The following is an 18,729-nucleotide window of genomic DNA, read 5'->3' on the forward strand; positions in this document are numbered from 1 at the left end:
CAAGCTGGGTGCTAGAGAAGCAGACCAACAACCAAAAAACCCAGGTGAGGACCGGAAAGGGGTTAGCTTAACAAGACGGAAAGAAAACTCCAGTGAAACACCACAGGAAGAACTGCAGCCCCACCTTCACCAGTAAATGCCAAGTTGGGTCCTAGACTTCCAATCCTTGCTAGGCTGTACTGGGGGCACCCCCAAATCTCTGCAGGGCTGGAGTCAAGAGAAGGCCGGATAGGGAGCTGGGACTTTAAGTTGATGTCCGTGGAGGCCACGGGAGGAGAAATGGGGCACCCCAGCCCCTCCCAACCAGGGTTTTAGTAGAGGTGTGGTGGGATGATGGAGCTCACTGCCACCCACACCTGGCAGTAATGAAGCAGTGCCTTTTCATGCCCGTCAGAGGAGGTGTGCTGTAGGAAGATTTAAATAAGATCCAGAGTCTTCTTAACATAATACCCAAAATGTCCATGTTTCAGTCAAAAGTCACTCATACCAAAGATCAGGAAAATCACACCCTGAAGGAGAAAAGACAATGGACATCGACACCACGATGACAGAGATGTTAGAATTATTGACAGGGATTTAAAAGTGGCCATCATAAATGTGTTGATGAGCAATTAACACTGCAACAAGTCTCAGCAAGGAAATAGAAAATGTAAAGAACCATTTAAAGTCAAAAAATACAGGGCTTCCCTGGTGGCGCAGTGGTTAAGAATCCGCCTGCCAATGCAGGGGACACGGGTACGAGCCCTGGTCTGGGAAGATCCCACATGCTGCAGAGCAACTAAGCCCGTGCACCACAACTACTGAGCCTGCGCTCTAGAGCCTGCGAGCCACAACTACTGAGCCCACGTGCCACAACTACTGAAGGCTGCGCACCTAGAGTCTCTGCTCCACAACAAGAGAAGCCACCATAATGAGAAGCCTGCACACCGCAACGAAGAGTAGTCCCTGCTCGCGGCAACTAGAGAAAGCCTGTGTGCAGCAACAAAGACCCAACACAGCCAAAAATAAATAAAAATTTTAAATGTATTTAAAAAAAAAAAACAGGGAATGCCCTGGAGGTCCAGTGGTTAGGACTTAGCGCTCTCACTGCTGGGGCTGTGGGTTTTATCACTGGTCAGGGAACTAGGATCCCACAAGCTGTGCGGTGCAGCCAAATAAAGTTGAAAAATACAATTACCGCCCCCCCCAAATGGAGAAGAATCAGTGAACTTGAAGTTAAAACAATAGAAACTACCCAACTTGAACAGCAGAGAAAATAGACTTAAAAAATAATAATGAAGGACTATGGGGATCTATGGTACTAAAACAAAAAGTCTAAAGTCTGTGTCATCAGAGTCCCAGAAGGAGAAAAGTAAGGGTGGGACTGAAAAGCAGTTGAAGAAATAATGGCTGTCAGGAGTTCCCTGGTGGCCTAGTGGTTAGGATTCTGGGCTTTCACTGCTGTGGTCTGGGTTCAATTCCTGGTTGGGGAGCTAAGATCTCACAAGCCATGTGGCATGGCAAAAAAAAAAAAAAAAAAAAAAACAAAGAATGGCTGCAAGCTTCCCAGAAATGGCAAAAGATGAAAACCTGCATGGGACTTCCCTGGCAGTGGTTAGGACTCCACGCTTCCAAGGCAGGGGGCGTGGGTTCAATCTCTGGTTAGGGAATAAGATGCCACATGTCGCGCAGCATGGCCAAAAGATTAAAAAAAAGAAAAAATACCCCTGCAAATTCAGAGAAGCCTAAACAAGGTAAACCTAACGAAATGCACACCAAGACACATCACAGCTAAACTGAAAACTAAAGAGAATCTCAAAAGCAGCAAAAGAGAAATGATATCTTACCTATAAAGGGACAGGAGATTCCTCATCAGAAAACATGAGGCCAGAAGGAAGTGGCACACTTCAAGTAGTGAAAGAAAAGTATCGTCAACTGAGAATTCTATATCAAGTGAAAAATATCCTTCAGAACGTAGAGGGGACTTAGACATTCTTAGATGTAGGAAAACTAGGAGAATTTGTTACCAGCAGTCCTACCCTAAAAGAATGGCTAGGGCTTCCCTGGTGGCGCAGTGGTTGAGAACCTGCCTGCCAATGTAGGGGACACGGGTTCAAGCCCTGGTCCGGGAGGGTCCCACATGCCACGGAGCAGCTAAGCTCGTGCGCCACAACTGCTGAGCCTGTGCTCTAGAGCCCACGTCTCAACTACTGAAGCCCATGAGCCACAACTACTGAGCCCACGAGCCACAACTGCTGAAGCCTGCATGCCTAGAGCCCATGCTCCGCAACGGGAGAAGCCACCACAATGAGAAGCCCGTGTGCTGCAACAAAGAGTAGCCCCCACTCGCGACAACTAGAGAAAGCACGTGCGCAGCAATGAAGACCCAACACAGCCAAAAAGAGCTCTGAACATAAAGGAGAAAATAAGAAAACTTGGAGCATCAAAAAGGAAGGAAGAAGGAACAGCAGAAATAGTGAAACTTGGGTAAATATTTTCCTTCTTTTATGTTTTCTAAATTATGGTTGATGGTTGAAGCAAAAATTATAAAATTGATGTTCTCAATGTATGTAAAGGAAATATTTAAAACAATTACTTTATAAATGGGAAAGTACTAAGGGATATCAAGAGAAGGAAGGTTTCTACACTTAGAAATGTCAACAACATTGATAAAATGTTAACAGTATACTGTGGTAACTTATGTGTATTTAATGTAATTCTTATAACAACTTCTAAAAAAAGATAATACACCCCAAAACACTATAGATAAATCAAAATGGAATTCAAAAAAAAAATTCAAGTAACCCACAGGAAGGCAGAAAAAAGAAAAGAACAGAAAACAAAAAAGATGGGAGACTCAAGCCCTAACATCACTAATTCTATTAAGTGCAAGTGGTCTAAGTATATCTATTGAAAGACAGAGATTGGCAAAGTGGATGAAAAAGTGTGACTTAACTACATGCTATCTACAAGAAACTCACTTCAAATATAACTATAAGGTTGAAAGTAAAAGGATAGAAAAATATATCATGCAAACAATCAAAAAAGTATGTAATCGATACACTTGCAATGAAAAATCTAAAAATCACAAGAAAATAAACAATTCCACTTAGCATAGAATCAAAAAGAATAAACTACTTATACATAAATGTAACAAGTGTTAGAATACTTATACATAAATATAACAAGGGTTAAACGCATAGTCTGAAAACTATAAAACATATTTTTAAAGAATTTAAAGGGACCCTGAGTAGCCAAAAGAGTCTTGAAAAAGAATTGAAGGACTCACACTTCCTGATTTCAAAATTTAAGTACAAAGCTATCAAGACAGTGTGGTAATGGGACTTCCCTGGTGGTCCAGTGGTTAAGACTCCACACTACCAATGCAGGGGATGTAGGTTTGATCCCTAGTCGGGGAACTAAGATCCCACGTGCCGTGTGGCGTGGCCCAAAAAAAAACCCCAACTATTAAAGTATAGAAAGTCTTGAAAACGGAAGAAAATTCTTTTTTAAAAAAAATTTATTTTATTTATTTATTTTTGGCTGTGTTGGGTCTTCGTTGCGGTGCATGGGCTTCTCACTGAGGTGGCTTCTCTTGTTGCAGAGCACAGGCTTTAGGCACGCGGGCTCAGTAGTTGTGGTTCACGGGCTCTAGAGTGCAGGCTCAGTAGTTGTGACGCACGGGCTTAGCTGCTCCGTGGCATGTGGGATCTTCCCGGACCAGGGCTCGAACCCATGTCCCCTGCGTTGGCAGGCGGATTCTTAACGACTGAGCCACCAGGGAAGCCCAAGAGAAAATTAAAAAAAAAAATAGTATGGTACTAGTATAAGAATAGACATATAGATCAATGGAATGCAGTGGAGAGTCCAAAAGTAAGCCTCACATATCCGATAAATTAATTTTTTTTTTGGCTGCGTCCGGTGGCTTGCAGGATTTTAGTTCCCCGACCAGGGGTCGAACCCGTGCCCCATGTAGTGGAAGCGTGGAGTCCTAACCACTGGACCACCAGGGAATTCCCCTGGTCAATCAATTTTTGACAAGGGTGCCAAGACAATTCAGTGAGGAAAAAGAATAGTCTTTTCAACAATGGTGCAGACAACTGGATATCCACAAAAAATAAATTTCATCAAAATTTGAAAATCTGTGCTTTAAAGGACACCTTTGACAAAGTGAAAAGACAACTCAGGAGATAGGAGAAGATGTTTGCAAATCATATATCTGATGAGGGAATTGTATTCAGAAAAGATGAATAACGGAAGCTCAGCAATAAAAGGACTGGGATTTCCCTGGTGGTCCAGTGGTTAAGACTCTGTGCTCCCAATGCAGGGGGCCCAGGTTTGATCCCTGGTCAGGGAACTATATCCCGCGTGCTGCAGCCAAGACCCAGCACAGCCAAATAAATAAATATATAGTTTAAAAAATAAAAATAAAAGGACAAATAACCTCCCAAAATGAGCAAAGGATTTGAATAGACATTTCTGAAAAGAAAAAAAAAAAAAAGATACACAAATGGCCAACAAGCGCATGAAAAGATGCTCAAACCCATTAGTCATTAGGGAAATTAAATCAAACTCCAGTAAGATACCACTTCAGTACAGTACCTTCCAGTAAGATACTTCTAATGAAAGATAGATAATAACAAGTCATGGTAAGGATGTGGAGAACTTGGAAACCTCATACATTGCTGGTGGGATTTTAAAATGGGACAGTCACTTTGGAAAACAGTCTGGCTGTTCCTCAAAAAGTTAAACATAGAGTTACCATATAACCAAGAAATTCCACTCCTAGATATATACCCAACAGAAATTAAAACATGTCTGCACAAAACTTGTACATGAATATTCATAGCAACATTATTCATAACAGCCAAAAGTAGGAACACCCATATGTCCATTGACAGATGAATGGATAAAGAAAATGTGGTATATACATACAATGAAATATTATTCAGCCTTAAAAAGACAGGAACTTCTGATACATGCTACAACATTAATTAACCTTGAAAACATGGCAAGTGAAATAAGATGCATGAAATAAGATGAAATAAGGTACTTATATGAAGTACCTAATGTAGTCAAACTCATAGAAACAGAAAGTAGAATAGTGGTTAACAGGGGCTGGGAAAAGGGGAAAGCGGGTACAGACGTTAAATTTGGGAGAGTGAGGAAGTTCTGGAGGTGGACAATGGGGACAGTTGCACGACAATGTGAATGTACCAAATGCCACTACATTGTGCACTTAAAAGTGATTAAAATGGTAAAGTTTTATGTTTATTTTACCACAATTTTAAATAAAGGAATGAAGTACTGATACATGCTGCAACATGGATGAACCTTGAAAAAATTATGCTAAGCAAAGGAAGCCAGTCACAAAAGACCACATATTGTACGTTTCCATATATATGAAATGTCCAGAATAAACAAGTCCACAGCGACTAGTGGTTACCAGGGGCTGAAGGCAGAAGGAGAAGACTGGGTGGCTGGTAATGGATATGGGGTTTCTTTTTAGGATTCTCAACATGTTCTAGAATTAGATAGCAGTGATGGTGGCACAACCTCGTGAATATACTAAAACCCACCGAATTACATACTTTGAAACAGCGAGTTTTATGGTATGTGAATTATATCTCAATAAAGCTGTTATGAAAAACGTAGTGACTTAAAACAGCAAGAATAATTTATGTTCTCAGTATTCTGCTACTTGGGCAGGGCTTAGCAGGGATGACTCGTCTCTCCGCCACATGGTGTTAGTGGGGTTCACTCCTACAGCTTCATTCCATCAGTACAGCTGGGGCTAGAACAACTGATACAACTTAATTCACACGACTCAGCTGGCGGCCTCCCTCTCTCCATGTGGTCTCTCTCTCTCAGAAGTCTAGGTCAAGTTTCTTTATATGGCTAGATTCCAGGAGGTTGGAGGCTATAAACTTAAATCCTGGGCTTGAAAACCCCAGTATATGACTTCTGTCACAATCTGTTGGTCAAAGCAAGTCACAAGACTGGCCAGATTCAAGTGGGGACATAGCCTCCAGCTCTTGATGAAAGGAGTGGCAGGTATTTGCAGGGGTGGGAGGAATTGTTGGCAGCCATCTTTAGAAAAAATCTCCCAGAGATCATATGAAGCTGAAAAAATAGGACCTTTGCTTCCAGCAATAAGCAGAACTAAGTTACATGGAAAACCTTCTCCTTACAAAACACCTAGAAACTCTTCATATAACAACCTTCCTTTCAGTGCTGTACACCTGTGAAAATAAGGAATATCTCCAGGCACAAAAATGAAGAATCTAGATATTGGAATGTTAAGTTAGCAGGGAAGCTATAGCTACCCTACAGGTATTTGTTGATACAGGGACTTAAATACTGGATTTCAAAGGCTAAAGAGGGAAGAGGAGACAAAGCTATCAGTCTACTCAAGGTGGAGTGTTGGAACTTACAGCCATGCACTAAATTCCCTAGTGGTGTCTCCTGGGATCACCTACCAAATAAACTACTTGCGCCTGAATCCTTGTTCCAAGGTCTGCTTCTGGGAGAACCCACTCTAGAACAATTGGTACCAGAAGGGAGTCTAAGAAATAGATACTCAGAATTAGATTCTGGAATTGGAAGGCTCAACAGCTAGATGGCAACAAAGATCCAGTTGGTGACAGTAACTGGAGTAGGTATTATGGTGGATTAAAGATAGCTGCAAATTATTTGACACTCTTCCCTTCAAGGGGTGGGGTCTGTGCCCCTCCTGAATCTGAGTAGGCTCTGTAACTGTTTTGACCAGACATGACTCAGCCAGCTTCTGGCCCCAGACTTTGAAACGTTGGCCACTTCCCCACTTCCTACCCCCGGAACACCCTCTGGTGGCCTTGAGCCACCACGTATGAAGACTCACTACTGAGACCATATATTGGGAAAGCCATGGGTAGGTGCTCTAGCTGACAGTCCCACGTGAGCCCAGCCTTCCAGCCATCCCTGCTAAGATGCCACATATGTGTGAACCTGACTTGGCCCCTTCAGACCAGACCATATGCAAACTGAATGACCTCAGTCAATGCTATATGGAGCAAAGGAATCACCTGGCCCAAATTCCTAACCCACAAAATCATGAGAGGTAATAAAACAGCTATTGTTTTGAGCAGTTAAGTTGTGGGGAAATTTGTTATGCAGCAACAGCTAGCTGAAACTTGTTGTGATAACACTTGGCATGCTGAATCTCATAATTACTAAGACTCATCTCTTCTGCCCTGGGATGGGGCACATTGGGGAAGGGGGTACACTGGCTTAGGTAATGTCTCTAACATTTGAGATACATGGGGCAATGGTAATTTATATGGAAAGTGAACTTGATTATTATTAAGTGGCAATGATGTGCTGAGGGAGAAAATAACAGGCTCAGGACAGACATTTATCAATCCATGGCCCAGTGTGAAAGCCAGGAGGTTTCAATATCAGTGTTTAAAGACTCTTGTCTACTGCAGCCTGTACTGGTGAAGGCCCAGAACCTGCCTGAGAAGAGTGGAGTTCTGAAGCAGGCCAAAAAGATGACTCTGCTAAAGCCTGTGCTCCAGTCATGGTCACAGAAGGGAAGGAGTGGGACACTGAAACCTAGCAGGGGGACATCTGGTAGATGGGCTTAAGGATCTTGAACCCCAGATTCCCATTAACCCCCTGAGCCAGTAGAAGTGGCCCATTCCCTCTTGCTTAAGAATAGCAGCCTCTTACCTGGAGACCACGCAAAGTCCCCCCTGTGATGGTTAATTCTTTTTTTTTTTTTTCCCATGAGGCTTGCGGGACCTCAGTTCCCTGACCTGGGACCAAACCTGGACCCCAGCAATGAAAGCCCAGAATCCCAACCACTAGGCCAGCAGGGAGCTCCCTGTGATTGTTGATTCTGTCTGGCAGCTTGACAGGGATAAGGGAGCCCAGATAACTGGTAAACAAATTCTTTCTGGGTGTGTCTGTGAGGGTGTGTCCAGTATAGATCAGCATTTGAATCGGTGGTAGCCTGGATAAGACATGGCCCTCACCAGTGTGGGTGGGCATCACCTAGTCTGTTGGGGGCCCAAACAGAACAAAAAGACAAAGGAAGGGTAAATTGGCTCCCTTTGCTTGAGCTGGGACATCCATCTTCTTCTGCCCTCAGACATCCGCGCTTCTGGTTCTCAGACCTCCACACACAGACTTAACCAAACCACCAGCTTGCAGACAGCCGATCATGGAGCTTCTTGGCTTCCATAATCACATGAGCCAATTTTTATAATAAATCTCTTCTATCTATCTATCTATCTATCTATCTATGTATCTATCTCTATATCTTACTGGTTCTTGTTCTCTGGAGAGCCCTGACTAATACACCCCCTAAGGTAGAAGCCTTGAAGCAATGCTTTCCCTCCTCAAGATCTGCTCCCTAAATTCCCTCTTTGCTTCTGGACCAATAATTATGATCGCGTCTCCCCACAGCCCAGCTGGGGAAGTCCTGCCCCTGCCATGAGAGAACTGAGATGATTCCCCACACTGGCTGCAGAAACTGGCCGAGATGTGCCAGCAGAACAAGACCATGTCCAAGGTGGGTCTTGAGGGCTCCGGTGGGAAGAGAGCAGAATATTAGGTTGGGTGAGGGAGGGTTCACAGACATGGAGCCACTCCCCCGAGGCTCAGGATGTGATCTGGCAAGAGCCCTGGAGCCAGTCCTGATATGCCACTGAGATGGCTCCTTGAAGTGTGGAAGAAATGGTGGCCCCACTAAATAAGAGGGAGGTAACAGGACGATCTTGGCAGGGTATTGAGAAGGGACCAAAAGGCTCAGAGGTGGACGTAAGACCAGAGAACCCAGCTGGCTGCATGCTCAGAGGGCCCACAGGAGCTGCCTTCACTCAAGCACAAGGGATGCACGAGTGAGGATCACTGATGCCACAGGGGGCTCGGGCGGCTGCCTCTGAGGCCAGAGGGGTGGACAGTACCTTGGAGCTGGGCTCCCAGAGGTCAGTGGGGATGACAGGATTCCAGAGAGCAGAGGCTGGGGTTGATGTAACTACCAGAACGGGAGCAAGGCCAAGCGGCAGCCAGGGAGCGTGGGCCTGCAGGGTTCTGTGCTGATGGCTCGCAGACCATGGTATTCCCAGGGACTATGGCAACCATGATATTTCTTGACTTTTATCATCAAAGAAAGAAGGAAAACAAGTAAACAGGAGGCTAACGCCAGCTGCTAATGGAAAAAATCTCAACCCCTCACCCAGTTTCCAGACCCAAGTCAGTCCTCAGACCCAGAGGTCACTGATTGAAAGGGAGGCTGGGTTCCCTTGAGAAGAATGCTATAATACCAGAGCAAACATTTGTAGTAGCAGTTCCACCAGGCCTTCCCCAAAGGGACCCACAGCCACTTCCAAGAAGTAACTGTACACTGGGACAAGGGGAATACTGGAAATTTCAAGGGGAGTTGGGTACATGGTCTGAGTGGGCCTTTGGTCATCAGATAAATAGAGTCCTTGGACTTCTCTCCTCTGTCTACATTCACTCCCTGGGTGATGACACCCTCTCTCACAGCTTTCAATAACATCTGTACATCACCAGCTCCCACATGTATTTCCCAAGTCAGACCTCTTCTGTGATCTTCAGTTTCATATCTCTCTGCCCACCTGACCTCTCCCCTGGGATGTCTAATGGGCATCTCAACGTGGTCCACGGCAAAGTCCAGATCTGCCCACCTTTTCCTGCTCCAAGCCCACCTCTCCTACAGTCTTCCCATCTCAGTAAATGACAACACCATTCTTCTAGTTGCTCAGACACTGAAACCTGGCAGTAGTCCTGGATCTCTCTTTTTTCTCACACTGCATACCCGATCGGTCATCAAATCCCATTGGAATTATTCAGAACATACCCAGAATCCAACTACTTCTCACCACCTCCACTACTACTTCCTTGGTGACCAAGCCATCATCTTTCCCCCAGATTATTGCGATGGTGTCCTAAACAACCCCGCTGCTGCCCTTGCCCCCCACAGTCTAACTGTAATACAGTGACTCCTCTCTGCTCAAAATCCCACAGTGGCCCCCATCACACTTAGAGTAACAGTTAAAGTGCTTCCAGTGGCCTACCCGATCCTACCTGACCCACCAAGGCCCCTGCCCCCTGACCGATTCTTCCTCTGGCTCCCTGTGCTCTCTGCTATTTCTCTACCACACCAGGTAGGCTCCAGCCTCAGGGCCCCTCGCCAGTTCCCTCTGCCCAGAATCTCTTCACCTGAACGCCCTGCTCCCCCACCTCCTTCAGTATTTTGTTCAATGTCACTTCAATGAGGGCTTCGTCTTATTTAAAATGACAACACCTTCTCTCACCACACTCCCCGCACTTTGCACTGATGCGTGTGCTTTATATGTTGCTTCTTAGATGTTTACTGGTTTCTTTTTTATTATTATAATTTTTCAAATTATTTGTTTATTTTTGGGTGTGCCGGGTCTTCATTACGGCATGCGAGATCTTTAGTTGTGACATGCATGCGGGATCTAGTTCCCCGACCAGGGATTGAACCTGGGCCTGCTGCATTGGGGGCGCAGAGTTTTACTCACTGAACCACCAGAGAAGTCCCAGTGGTCATAGTTTCTTTTCCCTCATTAGAAAATAAACTCTGGGAAGGCTCTATTTTATTTCACCCCTGTATCTCTAGCGCTGAGGACAGTGCCAGGAGTATTCACTGCTATTTGTGGAATGGATTAATGAATGAACGGAAAGTAGAGGTCGCACCCGTGAGCGGCCCAGCTCTACGGAATTTACCCCCACATTCACGGTCAGACTTTAATCCGAGCAAATGAAGGTGGCGCCCTGGGAGCACGGCGGGAGGGAGTGGCGGGGGGGTCGGGGAGTAGGGGCCGGGATAGGCGGGCCTGGAACCGAGGGGCGGGGCCCCCAGGCGCGGCCGTCGTCACGGAAACGGCTCCCTGAGCCGAACTACAACTCCCAGCGGCCGCCGCGGCTTCCGGTTGGCAAGATGGTGGCGCGCGGGAGGAAGCGTGCGGCGCGGGAGTCTGAGAAGGGGATTCTGAGCCCGCCGGGTTACTCAGGTGAGGGGCTGCGGGACGCGGGGCCGGGGGACGGCCAGGCTTCGTCGGCAGGAGGCTCGGGGTCGGCAGTGGCTCTGGGCCCCCAGGAGCAGCCACACAGTTGGACATGAGGCCCGGAAGGTTGTGAGGCCCGGGGCCCCCCAAGACCCGCGCGGCGCCCTGTTCCCATCTGGCTCCACTCGCCCGGGACGAGCCTAGTTTGGTTAACGCTTCCCTTGAGTGAAGCCACCTCTGTCTACGCTCTCTCAGGGCGAACCCGCGTCCGTCTACACTCTCCCCCTGAGGTGCGCCCGTCCGCTTACCAGCTCCCCTTTGCAGTTCCTAGTCCAGCCCCCTCAGCGCTCACCTGGCCTGTGCCCTCCGCACTGGTTCTCCTGCCTTCCGTTTTCCACCCAGGAGCCAGAATGTTCTTTCTAAAGTCAGATTTAAATCAGAGCTTGCCTCACACGCCCATACCCACTGAACTCCCTCCAGAGGCGAAAGTTAGCACCTAAAACAAGATCCACACTTCCCACCATTGACCTGCGTGGCCCCGCATAGCCTGGCTCCTGCTAACCTACAGCTCTTTCTGTTCCTCTGAGGCAACAAGCTCTTTACACCCTCAGCGTTTTTGTAACTTACTGGGTCTTCTTCCTCAGACGGCTCTGCGCTGTTCCACGGCTTCCTGTCATTCTGGTCTAAGCTTTAATGTTTCTTCCTCGAAGAGCTGGTCCCGATCGATGGCCTGTCCTCAGGCTTCTGCCACCCATCACCCTGCACTACTTCACTCTGTGTGTTTCCTTCCTATTTGATACGACCTTGTTACATGCTTACTTCTTGTCCTTTTCTCCCTTCGCCATGTGAGCTTCCTGAGCGCAGGGGTTGCAACTGTATCCTCACTGTGCTCTGAAGAAGGTGGTGAGAAAAGCAGAACATTCCTTAGCTTGATGAGGGTTAAAGTTTATGGGAATGCCAGCTATCGGCCTGATCATCGCACAAGGGACTCCCCTGGCGGTCCAGTGGTTAGGACTCCGTGCTTCCACTGCAGGGGGCACGGGTTCGATCCCTGGTCGCGGAACTAAGATACCGCATGCCATGGTGTGGCCAAAAAAAAATCACACAAATAGAGACATAGAGACCGTGAGAGAAGGTAAGAAGGCGCAGAGCAGGTGGATCTAACCTGGCGTGTAAGGCTCTCCTGAGGAAGTGAAGTGAAAACCTGAAGGATGGGTGGAAGGACGAGGGTTGATGTTTCAGGAAAGGGAGAGCATGTGTGAGGCCCTGGCTTATTGGAGGAACAGAGAGGAGGCCGGAGGGGCCAGCATGTGGTGTGGAGGGGGGAGGGTGGGGTGAGGAGAGGCTGCAGAGGCGGCCATGGTAAGGACTTGGCTGTTTACCCCAAGAGCAGCGGAGTTGGAACTTCTCTCCTTACGCATCCTGTTCACATTCTCTCTCCCGCAAGCTTGGGAGCCCTTTCTGGGCAGATTATCTGTTCACCCTCCCAGCCTGCATAATACCCTGCACAGGCCTTGCCTAGGGGAAGGGCTCAGTGAAGGATGGATGGACAGACAGACACACAGGACTGGAAGCGGACAGCCTGAACCTGACTTTCATGCTGTCCCTCCCCGTCCCCATTTTCCTTCCAGCCATTCCCATCAAATTCTCTGAAAAGCAGCAGTCTTCTCATTACCTCTATGTGAGAGAGCACAAAGTTCGAGAAGGCACCAAGTCTTCCTGGCCTCAGAAACGGACCCTTTTTGTCCTCAATGTGCCCCCATACTGCACAGAGGTAAACTGGTGCCTGGGAGGGAACCTGAGCCTGGGGCGGGGGCTCCAGGCAGAGCTGGGCTCCTATGGGCCCCCCGCCAAGTCCTTAGTGGTGCAGTGGAAACAGCTAACTGAAGCCCTGAGGGGTGGTATCTGTAAGGCTGCCTCTCTTGTGACAGGAGATTGGCCTTTTAAAGGTGTGTGGTAAAAAATATAATTCCCTAGGGAACCCAGAGCTTTTTGTATGTTACCCAGAATTGTTTGAGTTATGTATTTTTTTTCCCCTGATTATAAAATTGATACATGTCCATTGCAGGTACTGTTAATAATACAGCTGAAATGTTCTGTTGCTTAAAGCGATCGGTGCATAACTGTCTCTGTCTACCATAATTCCATACGAAGACAGAGGCACATGTTCTCAAACATTCTTCTTGAGTATTGTGAAAGTTGTGCCAACTACTTGTGTGACATCTGACAACATAATCATTGTCTTTTTTTAAAAAAATTGAGGGACGGGACTTCCCTGGTGGTCCAGTGGTTAAGGCTCCGTGCTCCCAGCGCAGGGGGCCCAGGTTCGATCTCTGGTTGGGGAACTAGATCCCGCATGCCGCAACTAAGAGTCTGCATGCCACAACGAAGATCCCTCGTGCCGCAGCTAAGACCCAGCACAGCCAAATAGGTAAATAAATGTTAAAAAAAATAAAAATCTGATACATGTCCATAGTAAAAAATAGGAAAAGTAGAAGAAAATAAAATTACCTCTGAGTCTACTATGCAGACATGTCTGTTAATTTTTTTTCACAAAAGCTGTTAAAAAAAAAAAAGCTGTTAAATTTAGTATTTCATTATTTTACAGAAGAGAAACTAAAGGAATTGCTGGATTTTCGATGTTTTTTTACAGAAAAGAAATACTAATTTCTAAAAGATTCCTCTACAGTTAAAGAGAAAAAGTAACAGTGAGAGGAGAGGGTGTCATTTTTAACTTTTCCTGAAGACTAGTGTATGTATGGAGAAGGGCCTGGACCCAAGTGTAGCACTCACTGCATTTCACAAACTGAGTGAACCTGTGGCATCAGTACCCAGGTGGAGAAACAGAACATCACCCGCACCCCCAGAAGTCCTGTCATGCCCCTCCCCCCACCAAGGATAACCAGCATCCTGATTCCAGCGGAGTAGATTTAACTCTTTTTTTTTTTTTTTCCGGCTGTGCCTCGCGGCATGTGGGATCTTAGTTCCCCAACCAGGGATTGAACCCGTGCCCCCTGCAGTGGAAGCATGGAGCCCTAATCACTAGACAGCCAGGGAATTCCCAGATTTAACTCTTTTTAAATGGCTGATTCAGGTAGTAAAACTTAGTTGGTTTTTGTATAAAATCAGAGTACTCAGAATAAAAGTAAAAATGTCCCACCTGTTCTTGTAATAATTTTTTTTAAAAGTTGAGAACCCACTCCTACTTTACGGGTCATTCACTTTTTTTTTTAAAATTTATTTTATTATTTATTTATTTTTGGCTGCATTGGGTCTTTGTTGCTGCGCGCAGGCTTTCTCTAGTTGCGGTGAGCGGGCTTCTCATCACGGTGGCTTCTCTTGTTGCGGAGCACGGGCTCTAGGCACGTGGGCTTTAGTAGTTGTGGCTCGCAGGCTCTAGAGCGCAGGCTCAGTAGTTGTGGTGCATGGGCTTAGTTGCTCCGCAGCATGTGGGATCTTTCCAAACCAGGGCTTGAACCCGTGTCCCCTGCATTGGCAGGCGGATTCTTAACCACTGCGCCACCAGGGAAGTCCCGGATCATTCACTTTCAAACGGAGAAATCCCTTTCAGGAACAGACCAAGCGTATCCTGGGCACGTGCTTCTAGCAGGGTCCTGTCATAAAACCAAAAAGCTTATACCTGAATTTTGTCTCACCTCTGTGTCCTCCCTCCCGAGTCCCCGGCCATTGGACTTTTTACCCACAGCTTTGAACATGAAAATTCACAAGGTTGCTGTCTGGGGCCGTGGGGGGGCCGGGGTTGTGACCTCTGTGTTGAGGAGGTGGTGGCTTGCCCAGGCCTTCTGTGCACGCCCCCAGGTTGGACTCCGAGACCTTCTGGGCCCCGGTCCCCTGGCAGTGCCGCCCAGGGCAGAGGGAGGCTCCAGAAAGGCCCTGTAGCCGCTCATACTGTGCTTCTCTCCGGCCACGGCAGGAGTGCCTGTCCCGCCTGCTGTCCCCCTGCGGCCCTGTCCAGTCGGTGGAGTTACAGGAGAAGCCGGATCTTGCTGAGAGCCCAAAGGAGCCAAAGTCAAAGTTCTTTCACCCCAAGCCAGTTCCTGTGAGCCTCCACCACTGGGGTCTGCTTGAAGGATGATGTGGGTCGGGCTAGGGTAGTGTCCCCAGTGTGTAAGGGGAAGGTGGTGTCAGGGGTGGCAGTGGGACTTGCAAGCGTTCCCTGTGCTCAGGCCAGTCCTGGCCTGTGTGGTCTAGGAGGGCTGTCAGGTAAACAGCTCCACTCCTTTCCCAGATTTGCCGTGTCCTGTCTGGCTCTTTCCATTGTCCTGGGTGAAAGCTCAGGGGCATCTCTGCTCACTGCCCAAGGGGCCTCCCTGAGCCACCCGCTGTGTCCCGCATTGAGGTCAATTCTTTCTTAGGCTTGGTGGCCTGGGCCTCGTTTCCCTGTGTGCCTTGAGTCCACACCTCCTCCTGTTTAGTGGAGTTTGAACTAGTGAGCGCCCCATCTGTCTGTCCACTCCTGGCCCAGGGAGACACGCTCTTCCCTGAGTCCCTCCCACACCTGGAACAAAAGTCCTGAGTGTCTCACCTCTCCCTGGTGAAGAGGTGGGATCGGGTCATTTTTAGCAGAAGTTGCATAACTAGGAGTGTGGCCGCCCCTCCCCTGGATTAGAACAACCTCCTGGTTACCTTCACGTTCAGGAACAGCCCAGCACATCTCCCCCGGCCCCGCGACAAGTCAGGCTGAGGGCAGGGGGGAGCCCTTGGGCCAGGCCTGGGATGGCTGGGAGGATGGGAAGGCTCCTGGCACTGACATCTCTTCTCCTCCCAGGGGTTCCAGGTGGCCTACGTGGTGTTCCAGAAGCCACGTGGGGTGTCAGCTGCCTTGGCCCTGAAGGGCCCTCTGCTGGTCTCGACAGAGAGTCACCCTGTGAAGAGCGGCGTTCACAGTCAGTACCCCGGGTGCCAGCGGGCGCCTCCTTCCTGGGCCCTGGGTCGGGGAGGGGAGCTTTGTGGGCTGGCGTCTGCCGTGTCCCCTCGCCCTCAGAGCAGGTGTGGGAGGCTTGAGCTTGGCACTCGGGGTGGGCATAGGTGAGGGCCCAGCTTGCCACCACTAGGCTCTTCCTCACGCCCCAAACCCTGGCCCACGAGTCTCCCTCCCTGCGGCCTGTGCAAGAAGACCCCACCTGGCCTGCAAGGTCCTGGGCGGGGCCCCGAGGGGCGGGCCTGGAATCCGTCTCTCTCTCGCTCCCTCCTCCCTCAGAGTGGATCAGAGACTACGCAGACTCGGTGCCGGACCCGGAGGCCCTGAGAGTCGAGGTGGACACGTTCATGGAGACGTACGACGAGAAGATGGCTGAGGTGGGCCTTCCGCACGGGCAGCTGGTGGAGTCCAGGCTCCTCTCTCTCTGCTGAGCCCTGGGCCTCCTGGCTGGGTAACATCTAGTCTCGGAATGGTCTCTAGGGAAAGGACGGTCGAGGGTGGAGGAGGAGGCAGCGTTGGCACGTCTGCCCCCCGCCCTTCCCCCACACTCAGCCGCTCACACGGTGCTGGGTGCGGCGCCAGGGCGGTCCTGGGCACGGGAGGGAGAGCGGAGAGGGGGAGGTGAGGTGCTCCTGGGGCCGCAGGGTGGCTCCCAGGCACCTGCCCATCCCAGGGCCACGTTCTTTGCAGGAGGAGGCTAAGGCCAAGGAGGAGGAAGGGGTCCCTGACGAGGAGGGCTGGGTGAAGGTGACCCGCCGCGGCCGGCGGCCGGTGCTCCCGAGGACAGAGGCGGCCAGCCTGCGGGTGCTGGAGAGGGAGAAGCGGAAGCGTGCACGCAAGGAGCTGCTCAACTTCTATGCCTGGCAGCACCGCGAGACCAAGATGGAGCGTAAGGGCGCGCCCCAGGCCCCTGTCCTTCGGCCCCCTGCCCTGGGCGCCCAGGCTGTGGACGCGGTCTTGTGGCCGCTCTGCCAGCCCTGGCCGGACACGGAGCTCCTGACGGCAGGCGCCAGGCCTGCGGGCGGGTAGGGCGTTCTTGGGCGCAGACTTCCTAACAGGCTCTGGGGTTACGGTCCCAGCCTGGCAGCGTCCCCGTGTCGTGGGCTCCCTGTTGCTCCCGAGGCAGCTGCGGGTGCTTCTGGGTATTGAGGCTGCACAGGCACCTGGGATGTAGGCCCCACCTCCAGGCCCTTGTCAGCCTCCGGCAAGGAGCCACACGCAGAGGGTGGCCACACGCAGAGGGAGCCCCTGACCACCTGTGGCTGCTCTCGGGGGCTATGATGCTGAGCTCGCAGCCCGGGCTGCCTGGTCTCCTGCTGGCAGGACGGCTTCCCCGTGGACCCGGGAGAGGGTCCTGGCCTTGCACGGGGGAGGCCCTGACCCCGCCGCCCGGTCACACCGCGCCCTCACCTGCCTCACTGCTCCTGCCCACACCGTGCCCACCGCTCCTTCGCTCTGCGCTCCTCTGGCCCCGCCTGACGGGCCTCCACCAGCCTCCCCTCCCTTGGGCTCAAAACCCCACACCCGGTGTCCCGACCCGGTCACCCTTGGTGACCGGAGTCGCCGCGTGAATTCTGTGGCAGTCTCGGGGTGGAGGCCCCTTATTCCTGACGCGCGCCCCCGGCCTGATAGCTGCCGTGAGGAGGGGCTGGGAGAGATGTCCCGGGGGTCTCCCAGCAGCCCCAGAACCTTCTTCCTTCACCTTGGGGGGCGTGTTGGAGGCGGGGTAGTAAGGGAGCAAGTGCCTTGTGGCTTTCTCTGCTTTCTCTTCGTCCTGGTGAATTTTCCGCCTGAAACCTCGGGTGTCCCTTCTGCTCCACTTCAGCCTTTGCCCTCCAACTGGGCTGCAGTCTGGTTCCGGTTCCCACCGCAGAGGCGACGGGGGAGGGGGGCGGCTGTGCGGAGTGCCCCCAGCGGGGAGTGGGGACTGAGGGAGGGGCTGCTGCCCTCGTGAGTGGGGGGCAGCGGGGGCAGCTTCCGCTCGGCCTGTCTGATCCCGGCCCTGTCTCGTCTTACCCCCTCTCACCCCAGATCTCGCGCAGCTGCGCAAGAAGTTCCAGGAGGACAAGCAGAGGATCGAGCTGATGCGGGCCCAGCGCAAGTTCCGACCCTACTGAGCCTCACCCTCCGCGGGCCCCGTGGAGAGGGGTGGGGACTGGGTGGCAGTGCGTGGCCAGCGAGGACACAGGGCCTGCAGCACTCATCTCAGCGGCCGTGCCCAGGCTGAGGGACCACACGTCAGCCCCAGAGATCTGAGCCCACGTGATGTGGGGTAAAGGACAGTGTCACCCCTTGGCTCCTGTGCTTCGGCAGTCCTGGGGCCCGGCGCAAGGACCTGGACTCCGGAAGCCACTGGCCCAGAAAGTGGCTCCTTCCCTGTCATGGGCTCTGTCCCCAGCCTGTCTCTGGACTCTCCTCTCAGGGCTGAGTGTCTGCTGTGTTCTCCCCTTCTGCCTAACGGAGAAGCCCCATGGGCAGTGAGACAGCCTCAAACGCAGAAAGAATACAAGAACATTTTATTTTTCATCCAGCTGGGCGGCAAGAGAAGGCTACAAAAGACCGGTGGGCCTATCCCAGCCCCTCCCTCTGCCTGCTACCCAGTCACAAAACAGGTAACTCCCACACCCAGACACCGTCTCCCCCTTGAAGTCACAGATGTTAGTGTCAGAATCTTGTATCCCCTCCCCCCCCCCCAGCTCTGCCACAGGATTCTCTTCCGGCCACGCTGGTCTTCAGGACCAGGGGGCCCTGTCCCCACCACGCCTGGCC

General features: G+C 50.5%; 1 protein-coding gene across 1 annotated transcript; it reads left to right on the forward strand.

The window, feature by feature from the left end:
• Positions 1 to 10,722: 10,722 nt before the first annotated feature.
• RRP7A (ribosomal RNA processing 7 homolog A) lies at positions 10,723 to 18,129 on the forward strand. Its single transcript, XM_079937929.1, has 7 exons — positions 10,723 to 11,024; positions 12,650 to 12,792; positions 14,953 to 15,078; positions 15,808 to 15,925; positions 16,240 to 16,337; positions 16,651 to 16,849; positions 17,992 to 18,129. Exons 1-7 carry the CDS (start codon positions 10,772 to 10,774, stop codon positions 18,075 to 18,077), a joined length of 1,023 nt encoding a protein of 340 aa, XP_079794055.1. The 5' UTR covers positions 10,723 to 10,771; the 3' UTR covers positions 18,078 to 18,129.
• The last annotated feature ends 600 nt before the right edge of the window (positions 18,130 to 18,729 follow it).

The sequence above is a fragment of the Stenella coeruleoalba genome (assembly GCF_951394435.1).
Source record: "Stenella coeruleoalba genome assembly, chromosome: 11".
NCBI classification, from domain to species: domain Eukaryota; kingdom Metazoa; phylum Chordata; class Mammalia; order Artiodactyla; family Delphinidae; genus Stenella; species Stenella coeruleoalba.